Genomic DNA, 21,761 nt, shown 5'->3' with positions numbered 1-21,761 from the left:
ATTGATGGTTTGCTTCTTGGCTTTACCTACTCTACTATTGAATCTGTGTAAATTATTCTTTATTCCAGTTAATGCCTCCTTCATTTCTGACTGTGCATCCTTCATTTCTGACTGGTCTTTTTTTATGCTCTTGAGGCCCTCACTAAGTTCACTGAGGTTCTCACTGAGTTCATTGAGCATCCTTCAAAGCAGTATTTTGAACTCAGCATCTGTTAGGTTGCTTATCTCCATTTCGCTTAGTTCTTTTCTTGGGGTTTTGTTCTGTTCTTTCATTTGAGACCTGTTTCTTTGTCTCCTCATTTGGGCTGCCTCCCTGTGTTTGCTTCTATGTATTACTTAACGAGAGGTATGGGGCTAGCTGAGACCAGATGCTGCTTGTTTGAAAGACTTTAAGAAAACCTGAATCAGGATCCAAGACAGGCCAATCCTACAGTTAACCACCTGGCAATAGCTTGGGTGGGCCTGAAAGTTGGGTGAGGCGGTGCCTCAGGGAATCACCAGGGCGGGACAACCAGTGTGAGCCAGGTTGCTGGAGTCCCAGATGTGGTGGCTATCTGCTGCCCCAAGGAAGGGCTCACCAAAGGAACAAAGGCCTCTGACAGCACATTTGTCCCGGAGAAAGCCCCCTCTACAGCTCTCGCTCCAGTGCCAAACAGCTCATTTCTTCCCTGTATGTTTCTGGTGCCCCTCGAGCTGCCTCTCCTCCAAGCTTAGAGGGAGTGAATCCAATAAATCCATGCGCGGGCCCTTTAAGAGGAGTTGCCTGGGGCTCCAGCTACCTCAGCTTCCCTGAGCCTCAGTTCCCACTGGCTTTTCCAGCCAGAACTTATGGGGACTTCTCTTCATGGCACTGGAACCCTGAGCGGGGTGCCTGCTGTGGGACAGGGACCCCTCAGTCCTCAGGGAGGACCTTCCCAGCCAAGGTATTCTGATTTTTATCCGCCACACGTGGGTGTGGGACAGCCCTTACGCCTCCGCCCCTCCTACCAGTCTCGGTGTGGCTGCTTCTTTAATTCCGTAGTTGTAGGACTTCCATTCAGCTTGATTTCAGGCGGTTTTGAATGATGGTGGTTCTGTATTTTAGTTGTAACTTGGATGTGGTTGTGGGAGGACGCTATAGCGCGTTAACCTACGCTGCCATCTTGACCAGAAGTCCTGTTGCTGTCAATTTTAACCCCAGATTAGTTATTTAGTTGTTAGACGTGGACCCCTGGAGAGTTGAGACCTACCCCAAAGGAGCCGGGCACTTGCAGAGCCCACCCCACCTTTCTCTTCAAGGAAAGGCTTCCAGCGACCCGCTTTTCATCTCCACCCGCATCTACTCCGCGAGTGAGAAGTCCTAGAGCTGGGTCCCTTTGCCTGGAAAACTGACTGGCTTTAGGGCTGCAGTGGGCATCTCACATCTCACCCCCGCTGTCCCAGATCCCCTAACCGTGGTCCCTCAGGGCTGAGCCCTGGTCACAGCCCTTTGCCGCTGGGATGCTGTCTTTGTTCAGTTCACAGTCCACAGCCAGCAAAATCACTTTGATCCTTTCCTACAAGTTTCTTCCCCTACTGTGTGACTTCACTTCCACCTCCTTGCTTGCGGGCGCATGAACTGAGGGAGCCCAAGTACCAGGGCAGCCAGTTACGAATTCAATGGCGTCTCAGTCAGGACCTCCAACCACAGAGCCCAGAATTGCAGGGACAGGAAGCCACTGAGACTGGTGCCACTCCTGGACCCACCCATGTATTCTTCCTACTGGAGAGACAGTGCTAGATTTAGGTCTCTGAGTTAATGCGTCTACCCCTAGCTTGCAGCCTCTGATTTGACCAGAGGGTCCTACAGTCATGGGTCCACTTCATCATCTCTGCCATAAAGCGGTCCTCTGGATCAAAGAATGTTAGGAGGGACCCAGTGCTGGTGGGGAGTTCTGGAGGGCGGAGCACGCTGAGGCCCTGCAAGCAGGAAAGGAAAACCCATACCTGTAATGGGCATCTGTTAGGACAGTCTCTGGAACCCCAGGATGGAAGGGACTTCATAAGCTGACTTGCCAGGTGGCCTCTGGTCTTGAGAAAAATTTGTTGAGGATTTGCTTTTAAACGATACAGTAATTGTACCCAGTTCTAGATCACTAGAAGGTAAGCACTGATTCAGCGAAAAGCAAAATCAGTCTTCTCAAGTGGAAAAGAATTAAGGCTTTGAAATATTTGGGTAAATCATTCTGTTGGTGGTGGTGGGAATGGCACCAGGTATTGGACCGGTGGGATCAGACCAGACCAGGGTTCAGCAGCCCCGGTACTTGAGTTCTGACTAGGAAAGAATTCAGAGCCAAGACTCAAACTATAAGAGAACATTTATTTCAGAAAACCACAGAGGTAGAAGAAATGGGCTTAGGAAACAAGGCAAAGGAAGGGCCTTGGAGCTTCGCAGTGAAGAAGGTAAAGGTGATGTGCCTGGGGGATGAAAAGAGGGAAGGGAAAGGCACCTGCATGCTCCTGGGAGGGAGAGTTCACTGGGTTCTCTGTTTTAAAGATGGAGATTTTAGGGAAGGTCCCAGGGGAAGATGTCAAAATATTCAGCAACTTTCCAGATGTGCCCTTTCAGGGTTGGAGTCTCCATTGATTGATTGGCTGGCCCCAGAGCAGGGGGTCATTATTCAATGCAGCTGGTCCTGAGGTCAGCCTTGGCATCACTGTGTGGTTTTGATGTTTTTCTGAGCCTGGAACTGAAATACAACTGAGGCCTAGAAATCGCTAGGGAGGAAAGGTCAGGGGGTCCAAACCCCATGACCAGTGATGTGCTAGGGGAGGAAAGGTCATCCTGGGGATAAGGTCCTACCCTATGATTGTCGGTTGCTAGGCTTTCCATCCTGGCGACCTGTACCTGGCCCATCATCCTTGCTCTGCTCATGTCTGTCTAACTGCCTACCACAATTCCATGTATATTGCAAATGGTTATTAAAAAGGAATGTGCTGGCCTTAGCCGGTTTGGTTCAGCAGTTAGAGCATCGGGCAACAGACCAAAGAATCGCGTATTCCATTCCGGTCAAGGGCATACCTAGGTTTAGGTTCGTCCCAGCCTTGGTCAGGGTTGTGTGGGAGGCAGCCAGTCAATGTGTCTCTCTCTCTTCCTCTCTCTCTCTCCTGTTTTTCTCTCTCTCCCTCCCCCTCCCTCAGGTGAGGATTTAAAAAAAAAAAAGGAATGCGTGTGGCTTGGTTGGGTATAGTTTTGTGCACTGGAAGGTTTCTGGTTCAATTCCTGGTCGGGGGGTATGCAGGAGGCCACCTATCAATATTCTGCTCTCATATGGTTGTTCCTCTCTCTCCTCTCCCAATCTCTCTAAAAAAAAAAATCAATAAAATAAAAAATTATATTTGGTATGTGCCCCTAGCAGGAACCGAACCCAGGACTCTCTGGTCCGCAGGCCGTCACTCCAACCGTTGAGCCAAACCGGCCAGGGCTAAAATAAAAATTTTTAAAGAAATGTATTATACTCACCTGTTCAATTTTTCTAAGAACCTAAAACTGCTGTGGACAAAAAAAGGAGCCACATACTAAATCTGACAAGCCCAGATGAGGCCTGTATGGTGGCATTACAAACTCAGAGACCCAAGTAACAACCTAGGATGGTCTGAAATTAAAGCTTTCTAACTAAAAGCAGTTCAAGGTGGGTAGTCATGTTTTAGGGCAGTACTTTTTTTCCTAACAAAGGTCAATTTTCACTATCTTTTTGCTGCTAAAATAACATATCTGATAACATACTTTTAAAATATCAAAATAAATTATTTCTCCCACCCTCCAACCCCTTAGAGCACAACCACAGCACCAGAGCAGAGACCACAAACCCCCTCATGGTTGTGTTAATTGTTAATTATTACCTATCCTATACCCGCCTATGTAAAAGAATGTGTCTGTTTTATTTTTTATCCAATCCAAAATACCCCTCCCCCCTTATCAGCTTTGCTTTCTTCTGCCTCCCTACTCTGCCATCAATGGATTTCATGTAACCCCTTTACATCTTCACCTTTGATTCTGATGTATAAAGTAAGTGGTAACACTGCCATTTTCCAGAGCATTGTCCCAACCCACTGAGGTTGTGTTTCTGGCAATTGTCAGTTTGGTTCAAATAAATTCATAAAAATTCTTTCAGGTTTGCCCGGAAGGTGTGGCTCAGTGGTTGAGCATCGATCCGTGCATTAAGAGGTCACTGTTTTGATTTCTAGTCGAGGCTCATGCCCAGGTTGTGGGCTCAATCCCCAGTGTGGGGTATGTGGAAGGCGGCCAATCAATGTTCTCTCTCATCGATGTTTCTATCTCTCTCTCTCTCTCTCTCTCTCTCTCTCTCTAAAAATAATAAAGAAAAATTATTTAAAAAAAAAATTATTCCAGGTCTGAACGTTTCTTATGTAGAGACACTGCTCTAAAAAGAAAAAACCAAAGTATTAAATGTTATTTTTTTTAAAAGAAGAATATGCCTGACTGGTGTGGCTCAGTGGATTGAGTGTCGTCCCATGGACTGAGAAGACCTGGTTCAATTCCTGGTCAGGACACTTGCCCAGGTTGCGGGCCCAATCCCCAGTGAGGGACGTGCAGGAGGTGGCCAATCAATGTTTCTCTCTCTCATCGATATTTCTATTTCTCTCTCTAAAAAAGTCAATAAAAATATTTAAACATTTTTAAAAAAGAAGAAGAAGAAGAAAAAGAGGGCCCTGGCCAGTTTGGCTCAGTGGTTGGAGCGTCGGCCTGCGGTCCAGAGAGACCTGGGTTTGGTTACCGCTAAGGGCACGTACCTCGGTTGTGGTTTGTTCCCGGCCCTGGTTGGTCATGCGGGTGGCAGCCACTCGATGTGTTCCTTTCACCTTGATGTTTCCCTCTCTCTCTCTTCCTCTCTCTCCCTCCCACTCTGCCTGAACAAAAAATGGAAAAATGTCCTCAGGTGAGGACAAAAAATAAAAGAAGAGGAATATAACTTTGGTTACTAATTCATGGTCTGGACGGGAATCTGAAGTCTCATGAAATTATTGTTTGCCCAGATAAGAAAACAATGCAAGGTTTTTTTGGTATGTGCCCCTAGCGGGAACCGAACTGGGACTCTGGTCCGCAGGCCAGGGCTCCAACCGCTGAGCAAAACTGGCCAGGGCACAATGCCAAGGTTTTTATTCCTAGCCCAGGATTTAGATTAACAATCAAATGCTGGTAGTGTAATCAAGCTCATTGGAAGCTCATAACCTGTGATTAATTGACAATTCAAAGCATCTGGCTTGCACCTCTTGTTATTCTAGCGTAACTAAACCTGGCTGAGTGTTTCTAACACAGCAGAGCAGCAGAGCTACTCACTAAGTGGTGATCTTGCTTACCTAAATGGGCTTAACATTCTCGTCTTATTTCACTTTTTCTAATCACTATCAGTAACATCGCATTTGCTATTAAAGGGAAAATGAAAACAAAGCCCAAGGTTAGAGTCTCAATACAACACATATTTCAGTTGCAGGATTAGGACACCACAGAGTCCAAGCAGATGACGCAGACAGGGTGAGAGTCACCATCTCCCCGAGAGACACGGGAGACCACTGAACGGCTGTGCCTTGATTTCCCTCTGTGAAAATTGTAAACACCACTGAAAGTCACTCTATTACAGATCTGAGCCATTGTAGAGCTGGGTAGGATGACAATACTTCAAGTGGCCTACAACTAGAGAGGTGACATAAAACACAAGATTGGGGTGAATGACCCTGTGCAGGGAATGTTACAGCAAACATACCATGGTGTCTGGGTTTCCTTCTGTCTCATTCACCCATTCCTGTACCTTTACTTGAAAGGGGTATGTTCCCTGTTTGTTCTCTTCTCTGAGCTGGACTAACAGTACTAATGCACTTCCATTAGTGGGCTGTAGTGACACCTAGCTGACACAGCTCATCTTTCAACCTCAGTTAAGAATGTGTAATTCTAAGCAACCACGACTTACACAAATATTCTTCAGGAAACCCTAGAAACTCAACTGCCAGAAGGCATTCATGCTGTTGTGTGGGACCACAGCCCTTTGTGTAGTGAGTCAAGTTTCCAGTCTTAGCACACAGAAATGAGCAGCTTGAGTAAATATGCAGTGGTGGACTCATAAAACCAGGGGCCAGGCAGGCAACGCTGGCAGACCACATGATAAAATTTTCTAAGAGCAGTCAGAGACCCAGATCTATGCCTGAATCTCTCAAACTTCATGTGTTGCAATACACTTGAAACTCCATGGGAGCCCATGTGCAGTTTGCCCACACTGGTTTGGGCAGTGGTTGGTGGTTTTCAAATTGTGTTCCTCAGAATTCCAGGATCATGTCCATGGCCATTCTAAAAAGATTCTGTAACTGCTGGATACTTACCCTGAAGGAGGGGAACATTACCCACCACTCCTTAAATGTGGGCTATGCATAGTGACTTCCTCCCACAGAGGACAGTGTGGGAAGGGAGAGAAAAAAGTAATGTGGAATAGAGAAACCTGACTGACGGGACATCCACCAGGTGATCAAGGTCAACACCAACAGTGACAGATCATGTTGATGGCAGGCACCCTGGATAGGAGGTGATGAAAAGGGGGCTGCACCTCTGTGGTATTCCTCCCAACAAGCCATAACCCCAGTCCAATCAGGAGAAGAACATCAGACAAATCCCAAGAGAAGAACATTCTACAAAATCCCTGACCCAGTTTCCTCAAAACTGTCAAGATCATCAAAAGCGAGAGGAGACAAAGACGACATGATGACTAAATGTCATACGGTGTCCTGAATGGGATCCTGGGACAGAAAAAAAGACAGGCAAAAGAATAAGGAAATGAAATGAAGTATGAACTTCAGTTAATTATAATGTATCAATATAATAGGTTTGTTAATCGTAACAAATGTGTCATGCCAATATAAGATGTTAATAACTGGGGAGCCATATGTGGGACCTCTCTGTACTATCTTCTCAATTTTTCTGTGAATCTAAAGCTATTCTAAAAAATAAAGTTTGTTTTATTTTAAACTGCCAAACAAGCTCGTACTCCCTGGGATGTATATATCCCTGGAGTCACCTCCTAGTTACCCTGAGTTGCTAAGTTAACTAGTTTTTGTGCACACTCAGACCTCCTGTTTGAACGTTAGGATTATGATACAAATACTGAAGGACAACGTAAGGGATTTTAGCCCAATTTTGGCCATCTGATGCAAGTTTCTGGGTTGGCTACATTGAGGAGAGGGCTATAAACTGCTGAGCCCTACTCCTACCCCAACCCTGGACCGCGACCACCATTCCAATTTCAAATCTGTTAGAAATCTTCATCAGTCCAGTTGACCCATTTGTAAACCTGAAATGGAAAGCCATGACAACCAAGAACCACTTCTTCTGTTCCATGCCCTGCCTTCCGTGCAGCTCACCAACTGCAAAGGCCTGCCCTGCTGGTTGCACCCTCCTGCTCACACCTGCCCCAGGTGTCCCCTCCTCGTAGCCACCAGGATGCCTACCTCTGCCTTGGTAGGGTCCTTACCGGGCGGTCCCACCACTAAACTCACATCTCACCCCGCAGGGTGGGGTCCAGCCCTTGTCACGTGAGGAGCCAGCTGAGTGCCTGTGGGGTGGATGAACCGCATGCCCCACCAGGGAGACCCTGAACAGTCATTGGCCAGCTCCCTGGTGCTACCCCAACTGTGGCCAAAGGGAACTGGTGCCCCTACCTCATACTCCTGGTGTTAGGGTTGCACTCCTGTCTTGCTGGGAGGGTGCCTTGGAGTGGCCAGGGGCCTGTTGGCCTCCTGGAGGCAGTAATGGATGAAGCATGCAGGCCCCTGCATGCAGTGGGGGATGGATATGGCTGGCCCCTCCTCACAGCCTCACCCTCTTCTGCAATCTGTCCTGAGGGTGGGGGCCATACATGGTGGGGTGGGGAATGTCCTCCCCCCAGGGCCCTGCTCTGCCCCTCTGGCCCCAGCTGCTGTCCACTTTTGCCTTCCCAAGGGGCCCCGCCTGGCCATACCTGGGAATGGCAGTGTTTGCAGGTAACCCCCGCATGGGGACTGGGCGGGGCCTGGAAGGGACTCTCAGGCAACCTGGCAACCTGGGGCCTCCCTGTCTGTGGTGCCTAGCAACTGCCTTGGTGATGCAGTGTTGGCTTCAGACACTGCAGCCTAGGGGAAGGTAGGGCCCTCCTGCTCGCTGGCAGAGGCCAGTCTTCAGGAGGTAAGTGAGCCCAGTGCCACAATCCTTTAGTGACAGCAGGGCTGAAGCTGCTTGGGGGCCTGCAGGATCCCTTCTCCTACAGTGCTGGGATGCTGGACTCCTCTGTGACAGATCAGATGGCCCGACTTAACCTAAAACTCTTGGAGAAGGTAAGACAGACAGACACTCGTGTTTTTAACACCTGGTTAGAGGAGCACAGCTTTAAAAGGTAAGATATTCGCCCTGGCCGGTTTGGCTCAGCGGTTAGAGTGTCAGCTTGCGGTCCTGAGAGACCCGGGTTCGGTTCCCGCTAAGGGCATGTATCTCAGTTGCAGTGTGTCCCCAGCCCTGCTTGGGTTGTGCGGGTGGCAGCCACTCGATGTGTCCCTTTCACATCGATGTTTCTCTCTCCCTCTCTCTCTTCCCCTCTCTCCCTCCCACTCAGTCTGAACAAAAAAATGGAAAAATGTCCTCAGGTGAGGATAAAAAAATAAAATTAAAAAAAATAAAAGGTAATATATTCTTGTGAGTGCTACTGCTTCCCAGCAAAACCCTCTCCAGTGGCATTGAGCCTTGTAATGAAGCACTGTGGCTTCTTGGTTTTTGTTCTTTTTGTTCATACAGAACCAAGTAGGTTCTTCTGACAGCTTCTGCAGCCAGGACACAGGCACGCACCTACTGGCCAGCATGTTCAGAGCCCCGTAAAGGTCCCCTGAGGAGCCTCTGGGCTTCAGTGTTTAAGGGAAGACAGAACCATCTGGTGTAGGACCCACAGTCCCCTGGGCTGGGCCTGGGGCGGGCAACCTGGTGGACCTATCCTCACACCAGTCTTCTTATCCTCTGAGGGTCTGCATGGGCCTCACAGACCATCCAATGCAGCAGTTCCTCTGTATCCCCACCTGCTTATTCCTCTTCTGCTGCCCTCACAGCCCTGCACCCTACCCCCAGTCTGGTGGCCCATGGACCGCCTTGCAGGAGTCACTCCAGTACTGGCCCAAACTGTGGCTGCCCAGCCCAGGGCCCAGGTGGGGAGGTCAGGGACACAGAGTTAGCCTGAGGTTCAGCTCTTAGAAAGCTGTCTGAAGGAGGCCACACATGTCACAGTGTCCACCCTTAGAATTCAAGGAGGAATGCGTGCGTTGTTGGAGAATGTGACATACTCGTCCTTGAGAGGATGATGACCCTTGCCGCCTGTCCCACACCCCCACCACACAGCACTTCCTGCCCTGTCCCCTCCATCTGGGGCATGGGCGGGAGCACAGGCAGGTGCCCACGCCAGCCCGTGCCCTATTGACACTGAGCCTGTGCTGGGATCCCTGTCATTGTCTCTTCCTCACAGAAACTGGAGCAGGAGCGTGAGGATTTGGAAGGGGATTCTGAGGAGCCTCACCTTCTGCCAGGTAAGAGCTGGGCTGCTTGGAGCCCTTCAGGCAGGCACGAGACCCACCTTCTGCTCAGTTCCTTCCCTCTTTTGTCACTGGCTAGACTGATTAATACTAGTCCTTACATACAGGGCCGAAGGCTTTTGTTTTCATCTTTACAACACTCTCTCTCTCACACACGTGCACACACACCACACTCCCGTGCTCTCACATACCAGGTGCTCTGCTGAGTGCACCCTCACATCTCATCCTGTCACCTTTATCACTAAACCCCAAGTCAAGAACATCCCTCGTCCCCATTTTCCAGATGAGAAATGGAGGCTCACATCACCCCCAGTCCAGCGGGTGAGGTGGGGGTGTTCTGGGGTCTGCACATTCCTCAGCATAGTTTCTCTCCAGGACACAAGGACAGGCCGGACGCAGCCCTGCAGAGCTCTCTGAGGAAGAGGAAGGACCTTCTGCAGAGACTCTTGGTAGGCCGGCGTCTGGCCTGGCCAGAGCTGTCTGTGACTGAAACTACACGTTCAGACCCAGGAGGGCAGTGGGGGTGCAGGTGGGGGTGGGGACTAGGGGGTGAGAATAGGGGTGTCGAGTCTTGCTGGATCGGTGCTGGTTCTCTGGGGTCTGTAACTCCTGGATGGCTAGCTGGTGAACTGCAAGCAGCTAAGAGACTTCACACTTGGGGCATGGAATGCACTCAATTGAGAAAGGAACATGCTGGCACTGTCCGTGGTCTGGGCTCTGACAAGCATGTGATTAGCTAGAACACCTGCTCTGGAGGCACATTATCCAAGGTGGAAATGCTAAGTAAAGGGCCCGATTCCCACAGGAAGTGGAATTCTAAGAAGCCCAGAGGCCTGGATCCAACTCCGTCCCAGCAGCGGGAAGGAGCACACAACAGTCCGCACAAACAGTTACAATAAACGTAGCACTTGTAATGAAGGGGTTGCTGAGGCAGCTGGAACCAGAAACTAGTTCTTGTGATTTGGTAAATTTAAAAGGAGGCAGTATTACCCTAAGAAGCCTGAAACAGCAATCAGAAAGAATATATGTACCCCCATGTTCATAGCAGCACTATTTACAATAGCTAAGATCTGGAAACAGCCCAAATAGCCATCAGTAGACGAATGGATAAAAAAGCTGTGGTACATATACACAATGGAGTACTATGCAGCGGTAAGAAGGAAAGATCTCTTATCCTTTGAGACGACATGGAGGGACCTGGAAAGTATTATCCTAAGTGAAACAAGCCAAGCAAAAAAAGACAAGTATCATATGATCTCACTTATTTGTGGAATATAATGAACATAACAGTCTGAGGAATGGGGTAGTCCCAGAGACGTGGAAGTGGGGTACAGACTGACAATTCCCAGAAAAGGGGGAGAGATAAACCACAGAACTTATATGCATGTATGCATGAACATGGACATGGACAACAAAGCTGGGGACAGGGCGGAGAGTGGTGGGGAAGGGGGAATCAGTGGGGGAAAAAGGAGAAACATCTGTAACAAAAATAAATTAATTAATTGAAAAAAAGAATACAATAAAACTTGCTTAAAATCATTAAAAAAAAAAAAAAAGAGGAGGCAGTATTGCCCTGGCCAAAGTGGTTAGAGCGTCGGCCCGCAGACCAGAGAGTCCAGGGTTTGGTTCCCACTAAGGGCACATACCTCAGTTGTGGTTTGTCCCCGGCCCCTGGCGAGGTTGTGTGGGTGGCAGCAAGTCGGTGTGTCTCTCTCACATCGATGTTTCTCTCTCTCTTCCTCTCTCTCTATCTGAAGATAAATGCAAAAATGTCCTCAGATCTGTAACAAAATTAAAATTAAAAAAAAAAAAAGTCCTCGGGTGAGGATAAAAAATAATAATAATAATAATAATAATAATAATAATAATAAATAAAAGGAGGCTGCCCTGGCCGGTTTGGCTCAGCGGTTAAAGCGTGGGCCTGCGGTCCAGAGAGACCCGGGTTCGGTTCCCGCTAAGGTCATTTACCTCGGTTGCAGTTTGTCCCCGGCTCTGATCAGTCGTGTGGATGGCAGCCACTCAATGTGTTCCTTTCACATCGATGTTTCTCTCTCTCTCTCTGTTCCTCCCTCTCCCTCCCACTCTACCTGAACAAAAAATGGAAAAATGTCCTCTGGTGAGGATAAAAATAAATAAAATAAAATAAAATAAAATAAAATAAAATAAAATAATAAAATAAAATAAAATAAAATACAGTAATAAAATAAAATAAAATGAGGCAGTATTCTCAAGTGGCCCTTGGGCCTTGCTTTCAGTCCTGGCTCCAGTTCTAGAGAAGCCCTGCAAGGAAGAGAGGGAGACCCAAGGTGTCCCACATGGGCCACCCATCTGCCCCAGGACACATCTCCCCCACCAGCCTCAGTGACTGCCCCTTGACGCAGCAGTCTCTGGTTGGCGTTGCAGGAACAACACCTCCTGGAAGAGCTCTCCGCTGCCCACACCTGTGCCTGCAGGAGGCCCAGCAGAGGAGCCCATGGCTCAGCGCTGCCCCCAGAGGTGCCCCCTGGCATCTACACCGCAGCCTCCCCGCCCCCACCAGCCCTTGAGCTGCCTCGGGTGATCGCACACTCGGTAGGTCTCCCTCCAGGTGAACCCAGGGGCAGAACCACTGTGGGGAGGCAAGCTCAGCAGCATTATGAGAGTGCTCTGAAGAGGGACGGATGGCTAACAACTAACAGTGGTGCACTTACCACACCCAGGCACTCACAAGGATGTCAGTGGCTCTTCTCAGTCACGCTCGCAGGTGCCCTAAGACAGGGTTTTGGGGAGTGGTGGTCTTATCCCTCATTACAGATGAGTGGCTGGGGTCCCAGCCCCAGGTCCTAACTTTTGCTCTAGGAGTAGAAATATTAGGAAAATTCAGCATCAAGAGGATCCTGAATTTGGGGAAGAAGTGTGTTAACTCATTTTCAAAACTTCTTCATGACCAGGAGACGCTTCAGAACTTCATTTCAAGAGCAGAATGAAAAAAAGGGAAAAGAAAGACCCAGCATTCTGGATTGCAAACAGGGGAAAGCAGTTCTGACTTCCTTAAGGAAAAGGGATTGTGTCAGAGCCAGCGGGGTGCTCAGAGGAGGGACAGAAGGTGGGATCTGGCCTGTTGAGGCTTCGGGGAGAAGAGCAGTGTGATTGGGGAGAAGAGATGGCCAAGGACGTGGGCAGGCTAATTGAGAAGGTTCTGCACTGGCTGGCCAGGGAACCTGATGGTGCCAGCAGGCTGAGTCAGGACCTAGAAGGCACTTGTTCTTTGAGAGAGAACCTGGGAGCACATGGTGGAGAGAATAGAGTGAAAAGGGGAACCTTAGAGGGATCCCTGCTCATAGGGATCCCAGAGTCCCCTTTGCCCTTGGGCTCTCTGCATCCAGGTTCCAGTTATCCATAGTCTGTGCCCTCCAGTCTTCCAACACCTGGACCTCCTTCCAGGTATGGAGGGAGGGTGGGGGTGTAAGTACAGGACACTCCCTCCAGCCCCAAGTATGTTCACACTTCCTGCACGTGACCAGGGCCTGGCCATGCTCCCGTGTTTCCCAGTGACACCAAGAGGTCAAGCTGGACCCTTGTTCACTGAATTTCCAGAAGTTGGACTTAGAGAGCCTGAGGCAGGAGGTCCTTCAGCCAGGGCAGGCACAGTGCTCTAAGAGGGCCTCCTCAGTAGATGCCAGGGGTGGCAACTGTGGCTGTGGCTAAAGCTGGCCTGTCATTTGTGTTTGTACAACTTGCAGGCTAAGAATGCTTTTGCACTTTTAAATGTTTGGGGAAGCCCTGGCCAGTTTTACTCAGTGGTTCGAGCGTTGGCCTGAGGACCAAAGAGTCAAGAGCCCGTATCTCGGTTGTGGTTCAGTCCCCGGCCCTGGTCAGGGTCATGCGGGAGGCAGCCAATTGATGTGTTTCTCACATTGATGATTCTCTCCTCTCCTTCCACTCTATCTGAAGATAAATGGAAAAATATCCTCTGATGAGGATTTTTAAATAAATAAATGTTTGGGGGGAAAAAATAAAAAGAAGAATAGTTTGGAACACATGAAAACGATATGAAATGCAAACCTCTGTGCTCATAAATAATCTCACTGGACCAGCCTCATCAGTTTAGTGTCTGTGCTGAGCAGTTGGCCCACAGCGTGCAGATGGTCACAGAAGAAGGTTACCACCTGTGGCCTATACCAAGCCTTCTGTGAACTGAGAAAGAAGGAATAGGATCAGGGCCTTGTACATCCACAAAGGATTAAAAGAGAAAGTCTTCCTGATGTACAATCAATGTCCAGTGCATGCTCAAAATTGTACATTTATTTTATTTAAAAAAATTTTTTTTATTGATTTTTAGAGAGAGGAACAGGGAGAAGGGGGGCGGGAGAAGGCGGGAGAGATTTCTTGTTCCACTTATTTATGCATTCATTGGATAGGTGGATGGATGGGTGGGTTACTAGGTGAGTGGATGGGTGGATGGGTGAGTGGATAGCAGGATGGATGTGTGAATGGGTGGTAGGTGGGTGGTTTGCTGGGTGGATGCACGGGTGGGAGTGTGGATAGGTGGGTGCTGTAGGACACTCTCTCCAAGGACACGTTCAGGTAGCTAGTCACCTGGCTCTTCCTAGGTCCCCCAGCCTCCTGCCACCATCATTCAGCAGCTACCTCAACAGCCACTCATTGCACAGATTTCCCCTCCCCAGGCCTTCACAGCTCAAAGGTCAGGAAGCATTAAGGAAGGTAAGTGTTCGATATTAATGTTGTTATGGGCTTATGAAATTCTCTACTGAAAGAAAAAATATTTTGTAAGTAGTATAGTCCTTTAGGGTCAGCTTCTGGCTACTCAACTGAAGTTACCTGTTACCAACATGAAAATGTCTTCAACTTGAGAAGTGCTTTCATGATGGATATTGCTGAGGGAAGAAAAGAGGTAAAAGAAAGATTTGACTAGGAACTGAAAGAATTCTGGGCTCGCCCTGGCCGGTTTGGCTCAGCGGTTGGAGTGTTGGCCTGTGGACCAGAGAGTCTTGGATTCAGTTCCGGCTAGGGGCATGTACCAAAAAAAAAAGAATACTGGGCTCCAACTCCAATTCATCCAATTATTAGCCCTACAAAAACCTTGGTTAAATTGTTTCTTCTTTTTAAATAATTTTTATTATTTTTTAATTTATTTATTTTTATCCTCACCCGAGGACATTTTTCCATTTTTTATTCAGGTAGAGTGGGAGGGAGAGAGAGGAACAGAGTGAGAGAGAAACATTGACGTGAAAGGGACACATGGAGTGGCTGCCACCTGCACAACCAACCAGGGCTGGGGACAAACCGCAACCGAGGCAGCAGGAACCGAATCCGGGTCTCTCAGGACCACAGGCTGATGCTTTAACCGCTGAGCCAAACTGGTCAGGGCTAAATAACTTTTAAATACTTGATTTTTAAAACAGCTTTATTGAGATGACATAGAATAAATGGCACATATTTAAAGTGTACAATTTGATAAGTTTTAGCCCAGCCAGTGTAGCTCAGTGGATTGAGTGTCATCCCATGGACTGAGAGGTCCTGGTTAGATTCCCAGTCAGGGCATATGCCCAGGTTGCGGGCTTGATCCCCGGTAGGGGGCGTGCAGGAGGCAGCCTATCGATGTTTCTCTCTCACATCGATGTTTCTATCACTCTCTTCCTTCCTCTCTCTCTAAAAAGTCAATACAAATGTATTTAAAAAAACAATTTGGTAAGTTTTGACATATGGATATACCCATGAGCCCAAGACAATAAATCAAGACAATGAACACACCCACCATCCCAAAAGCTTCCTCATATCCCGTCTCACTCCCTCTTTCCAGCCCCACAGGCAATTGCTGATCAACTTTGTCACTGTTAATTTGCATTTTCTAGAGTTTTATGTACACAGAGTCAGAGAGGATGCACTGTTTTGTTTTGCTTCTTTCCCTCAGCATAATTGTTTTGAGTCATGACTAGCTGGGTTCCTCGTCACTGCTGAGGGGCTGCACCCATTTCTTTATCCTTTCCCCTGTTGATGGACATTTGGGTTGCGAGTCATGGACATCATGCCTGAGTCTCCTGTGAACATGTTTCCATTTCTCTTTGGTAAATATCTAGAACTGGAATGTCTGAATCATGTGGCAGGTGTGTTTAACTTTTCAAAAACTGCCAAACTGTGTCCATAATGTCTGTACCTTTTACATCTCCACAAGCCATGTATAAGGTTCCCGTTCCTCCACACCCTCGTATGGCATGGTCAGGCTTTTTAGTCTCAGCCATTTTAATAGTGGTAGTGGTAGTTCACTGTCATTGTAATTTGCATTTTTTTGATGACTGACAGTGTTGGCAGTCCAGGGGCAGACGGCGATGTTTCTCTCTCTCCCTCTCCTTCCCTCCCACTCTATCTGAAGATAAATGAAAAAATATCCTCGGGTGAGGATTTAAAAAAAAAAGAATGCCAACTGAATCAAATATTTGAATGTGAAAATATGAAATTTCAAAAGTACTCTAGCAACCACTTTAGAGAACTGTTGGGCTATTTGGTATAAAGTTAAACACACTCCCTGGCTGGTTTGGCTCAGCGGTTAGAGTGTCGGCCTGCAGACCAGAGAGTCCCAGGTTCGGTTCCCACTAGCAGCATGTACCCAAAAAAAAAAAAGTTAAATACACAATCTTGAGCCACTGGCTCCCCCAATAGCAAAAGGAATCTGGAACATTGTAGCTGCCTCTTCCTCTCCTGACTTCCCCGTGGCTGCTCTCCATTACAGTTCTACCTGTTGAAAAAGCTTCACAGAAATACACACCAGTATAATTTCATACAGAAAACAGTTTGAATTCACCTCACATCTATACTCTTTATTGTATCTCAGATCATCCTTCTGGAATCACCTTCTATCATCTTGAAATGCATCTTTTACAAGTTTCTTCAGAACAGGCTATTGAAGCTCCCTCAATATTGACCTTCCAAGTGTTTAAATTTCTTTTTGTTCTTAAACACTAGTTTTGCTGGATATTCAAATCTAGATGGATAGTTCTCTCAACAGGTTCTAAGAACCCTTGTGATCACACTGGGCCCACCCAGATAATCCCAGAAAATCTTGCCACTTCAAGATCCCTTTTAAAAAATTAATTAATTTTGCCCTGCCGGTGTGGCTCAGTTGGTTGTGCGTTGTCCCATATACTGAAAGGTCGCCAGTTTGATTCCTGGTCAGGGCACATGCCAAGGCTCCATGTCCAGAGGGAATAAGCGGGTGCAAGAGGCAGCCAATGTACGTCAATGTTTCTCTCTCTCCCCCCACCCCTTCCTTCTTCTCTCTCTAAAAATCAATAGTAAATAGGGTATCTTTAAAGCTTTAAAAAATATTAATTTAAAAAATTGTGATAAAAAACACAAACAGCCCTGGCCAGTTTGGCTCAGCGGTTAGAGCGTCGGCCTGTGGTCCGGAGAGACCCGGGTTCGGTTCCCGCTAAGGGCACGTACTTCGGTTGCAGTTTGTCCCCGGCTCTGGTTGGTCGTGCGGGTGGCAGCCACTCGATGTGTCCCTTTCACGTCGATGTTTCTCTCTCTCTCTCTTCCTCTCTCTCCCTCCCACTCTATCTGTACAAAAGATGGAAAAATGTCCTCGGGTGAGGATTAAAAAAAAAAAAAAAAACACAAACAAAAAATTTACCATTGTAACCACTTTAAGTGGTGTTAACGATATTTGTTAAGAAACAAACGTTTCGTGCTTTCTCATTTTCCCTAACTAAAACTGTCCCCATTCAACACTGACTCCCATTCCTTTCCTCCAGTTTCTGGCACCCACCATCCACTTTCTGTGTCTATGAATCTGACTCCTCTTGTAAGGGGAATCACACAGCATTTGTACTTTTGTGGCTGGCTTATTTCACTGGCATAATGTCCTCAAGGTTCATCCATATTGTAGTGTGTGACAGAATCACCTTCCTTTTTAAGGCAGAATAATCTTCCACTGTACGTGTAGACCACATTTTGCTCATCCCTTCATTCATCCATGGACACTTGGGTTGCTTCCACCCCCTCTCAAGATTATTAAGTTAATCACATCTGCAAGGTCCCTTTTTCCCTGTAATGAAACACAATCAGCCCGGCCAATGTGGCTCAGTGGTTGAACATTGACCCATGCACCAAGAGGTCGCCGGTTTGATTCCTGGTGAGGGCACATGCAGGAGGCAACCGATCAGTGTTCTCTCTCATTGATGTTTCTTTTATTTTTTTTATCCTCACCCGAGGACATTTTTTGATATTTTGTTCAGATAGAATGGGAGGGGGAGAGAGAGAGAGAAACATCGACGTGAAAGGGACACACTGAGTGGTTGCCACCCACACAACCCAACCAGGGCTGGGGACAAATTGCAACTGAGGTACGTGCCCTTAGCGGGAACCGAACCCAGATCTCTCCGGACCGCAGGCCGACACTCCAACTGCTGAGCCAAACCAGCCAGGGCTCTCTCATCAATGTTTCTCTCTCTCTCTCCCCTTCCCTTCCTCTTTCTCTCTAAAATCAATAAAGAAAGAAAATTTAAGAAAACAACAAAACAAAACACAATCACAGGTTTTGAGGATTAGGATGTGGATGTCACTAGGGCCATTCTTCAGCCCACTGCACTAATCGATCACATCATCTCACAAACTGAGGGTGCATTCTTTTTGGGATTGGGTGTTCCAGTTCTTTCCTATGGGGAGCTACTACAGCAGTGCTGCTTTGGACGTTGCTGTCTTCTGGTGAAGGGACATGCACATGGGGCATGTGCTAGGGAATGAGACGGCCCGTCAGGAAACACTGCCAGAATGTCTTCCTGGGTGGGAATTCCCATTTACATGTCACAGAAGGGAAGGAGAGTTTCAGTTGCCCACAGTAATTAACCAACACTCTGTTTTCAGATTTTTTTCCCATTTAGGCTAATCTGGTGGGCATGTGTAGTAGCTCATTCTGGGTTTAATTTGTTTCATCTTTTTATATATTTATTGGCCATTTGAATATCCTTTGTGTAAAGTGTCCATTTAAGTATTTTGCCCATTTTTCTTTCATGTTGTATTTCTCTCATTGATTTATGGGAACTCCTTATATTCTACAATGGGTCCTTTTTTGATACATGTATTACAAATATTAAGTTTTTGTGGCCTGCCCTTTAACTCATGTCTTTGTATGAACAGAAGTTCTTAATTTTTTTTTTCAGTGTAAAATTTTTATGTTTAGAATTAGCCAGCTGGACTGTTTAGATGATCCCAACTTTGTTGGCAACATCCAAAGCATCCTAGTCAGGAGCCAGTCGAACATACGCCTTCTTCTCTCCATCAGGCCTGATCAGGGTGTTGACCTTGGCCATGTCAATGTCATAGAGCTTCTTCACAGCCTCTTTGATCTGGTGTTGGTTGGCCTTGACATCCACAATGAACACAAGTGTACTATTGTCTTTTATCTTCTTCATAGCTGACTCGGTAGTCAGGGGGAATTTGATGATGGCATAGTGGTCAAGTTTGTTTCTCCTGGGTGCGCTCTTCCAAGGATATTTAGGCTGCCTTCAGAGCCTCAGTGTCTTAGGCTGACGGAAGGTGGGTGACATGCGGATCCTCTACGCTGCTTTGTTTGCCTTCAAAGGCTTTGCTTTGGCTTCGGCTTTAGGAGGGGCAGGGGCTTTCTTCTTTGCCTTTGGCGCCATCTTTGTAAAAAGGCAGAAGTTCTTAATTTTAGTAACAGTTTTTCAGGCTTTTCCCTATATAGTTAGTGCCTTGGGTGTCCTGTTTAAGAAGTCTTTACCTGCTCAAGGTCATGTGGTCTCACATGGCTTTGTTTACATTTGACATTCAGATTTACGATCCATCTGAAGTAGATGTGTGTGTGCTGTGAGTTAGGGATCAATGTTCTTTTTTTTTGCCATGGACATCAGTTTGACCCTGTGCCATGTACTGAAGACTCTCCCATGGTGTCCCTTTGTCATGAAGTGGCCCTTTATCGAACACAATGTGTCCATTTCTGTGCCCTCCTGCCTAATCTAATCAGTGGGAGTCCTGCAGGCCTGATGGGGGACTGTTCCTGTGGCTGCTGGTGGGTGGGGACGGCCCAGGCCCAGGCACACATGAGTTTCCTCAAAGGCCTTTCCTGGATGGGGCTGCCAGACTCAGCCTTTCCAACTGCTTCTCTTGCAGGGTCAGAGTTCCCACCGCTGTGCTGCTGCAGGAATCTGGCTCTGGGCTCTACCTCCCATAGTGCCCCAACCCTGTGGCAAAAATCTTAGTCAGTGCTCTCCAGAGAAACAGAACCAATAGGATGTGTATACAGACAGAAAGATGTGTTTGAAGGAATTGGCCTGTGCAATTATGAAAGCCTGGTTAGTCCAATATCTGCAGGGTGGGCTGGCCCACTGGGGATCCAGGGAGGGGTTTCTGTTTGAGTGGGGAGGCTATTGGCTGGAGTCCTGTGATTTGTTGGAGCCCCTGCCCCTGAGCGTCCAGGCTCCTATTTGTTTGCCTAGGAGTGTGCATGGTCCTAGGGGACCTGCCTTCCTTTGGAGAAGCTGACAGAGCCTGGAGAAAATGCCTACTTTCCAGGACCTAGATGCTGTGCAAGGAACCCATGTTCACCTCCCATGCTGACAAAATTTACATGTTTTATAGTATTCAGAGTTGGTGAATATATATACTGGAGCTGCCAAAACAAAGCACCACAGGGCAGGAGGCTTAAAACCTCAGAAATCCACTCTGTCACAGTCTGGAGGCCAGAGTCCAAAATCCAGGTGTTCCAGGGCCATACGACCTCCAGGGATGGTTCTTCCTGCTTCTTCCAAGCAGTGGCTCCAGGTGTCCTGGGCTGTGGCCGAACTGCTAGTCTCTGTGTCTGTCTCCCCTTTGGACTCCATCTCCCTCTGCCTGTCTCTGATAAAAATACTTGTCCTTGGATTCAGGGCCCATCTGGAAAAGCCAGGGTGATCACATCTCAAGGTCCTTCGTAACATCTGAAAAGACCCTTTTTCCAAGTAAGGCCATGTTCTAAGGTCTTGGGGTTAGGACATGGACACACATTTCACGGGCCACCATGCAGCCCAGGTAGACTTGAGGAATCTGCTAGCGGAAAGGCAAGTGGAGCTGCCTCCTGGGAGCCCAACTGGACACCATACACACACTTTATAGCATGCACACCCTATGTCCTGGAAGTTTCATGCCTGGGAATGTGACCCTGTCTGACCCCCCACCCCCACCCCACCACAAGGAACAGACACCTGTAATATCCTATATCTGTTTCAATAGGCTGCTCTAAAGCTCTGTTCTCAGGTCAGATCCCCTGATAGGGTGAGCCCTCTGTGTGTGACCAAGCCCCTCTCCCCCCTTTCAGACATGGTGGAGATGATGCTGCTGCAGAATGCACAGATGCACCAGGTCATCATGCAGAACCTGATGCTCCAAGCCGTGCCCCCAATGGCCCCTGGGTCCTCCAGGGGACTGCAGTCCACACCCCTGCACCCCATCCTGCAGGTAGGCTCAACCTGGAGCAGACACCAGGCAAAGGAGGCCACCCAAGTCAGCACCAGAGGACCTGGGCTACTTCTGTTCTGGAAATTGTGCATCTGTGTAACTCTGAAAAGCACAATTTTGGTTCTGGGGGTCTGTGATCTAGCTGTGAAATCCCCTAGCTCTTCCCTGTACCTCTCAGATGAGGAATGGGTTGTACAGTTTGAGGCTCAGAAAGCTGCCTCCTTGAGCTGAATGGGTCCCTCCTCTTCCTTCCTCTCCCCTCCCTTTCTGGGCTCTGAGCCCATCCTGAGTCAGGAATGGGAGTAGGAGTGGGGGCGGGGGAGTGGGGTTCCCAGAGCAGCTGGTCCCAGTTGAAATGAGCTAATGTTTGTGCTGTTGAGGACCCGCAGCGGGCTCACCAAACCATTCTGCGAGCAGAGAGGCAGAAGCCACCCTCTGTGCACCACCACCACCACTATGCACCCCCAGCCCCGCTGCAGGCTGGTTTTGCACCTGGTTCACCTGTGGCTTACTCTATGTGGCCCACGGTGGTCTCAGCCACTGCCCTCCCACCTGCCACCAACTTCCAACCCACCATGCACCACTTGGTCGTCCCCTCTGCTGCTGCTGCTGCTCTTAACACGTAAGGACCCTGGGGCCCCATTGCCCTTCCCTACCCCTACTGAGAAACCAATGGGCTTAAGTCTTTGCCAGGTCCCTAGGCTGCAGCAGGGAACTGGAAAGGAGCCTGGAAAGGC

General features: G+C 48.1%; 1 protein-coding gene and 1 pseudogene across 1 annotated transcript; one reads left to right on the top strand and one right to left on the bottom strand.

Annotated features, from left to right (window-relative positions):
• Positions 1-8,274: 8,274 nt before the first annotated feature.
• CUNH21orf58 (chromosome unknown C21orf58 homolog) lies at positions 8,275-21,650 on the top strand. The gene is made up of 7 exons (XM_036243637.1): positions 8,275-8,334; positions 9,504-9,564; positions 9,946-10,019; positions 11,974-12,141; positions 14,163-14,274; positions 20,885-21,024; positions 21,405-21,650. The coding sequence occupies exons 1-7, from the start codon at positions 8,275-8,277 to the stop codon at positions 21,648-21,650; spliced, it is 861 nt and encodes a 286-aa protein (XP_036099530.1).
• Positions 18,771-19,214, bottom strand: LOC118617120 (annotated as a pseudogene).
• Positions 21,651-21,761: the final 111 nt, after the last annotated feature.

The sequence above is a fragment of the Molossus molossus genome, unplaced genomic scaffold (genome assembly GCF_014108415.1).
Source record: "Molossus molossus isolate mMolMol1 unplaced genomic scaffold, mMolMol1.p scaffold_m16_p_5, whole genome shotgun sequence".
In the NCBI taxonomy this organism is placed as follows: Eukaryota; Metazoa; Chordata; class Mammalia; order Chiroptera; family Molossidae; genus Molossus; species Molossus molossus.
Note: the sequence above shows the minus strand (reverse complement) of the source record. Positions and strands in the feature narration are given on the sequence as shown.

Excerpts from the sequence above, each read along its gene's own strand:
- CUNH21orf58 (XM_036243637.1), top strand. The coding sequence starts at position 8,275 with ATGCTGGACTCCTCTGTGACAGATCAGATGGCCCGACTTAACCTAAAA. Across the intron at positions 12,142-14,162 it reads CTCGGGTGATCGCACACTCG|GTCCCCCAGCCTCCTGCCAC; the intron begins GTAGGTCTCCCT and ends GGCTCTTCCTAG. Across the intron at positions 21,025-21,404 it reads CCCTGCACCCCATCCTGCAG|GACCCGCAGCGGGCTCACCA; the intron begins GTAGGCTCAACC and ends TGTGCTGTTGAG.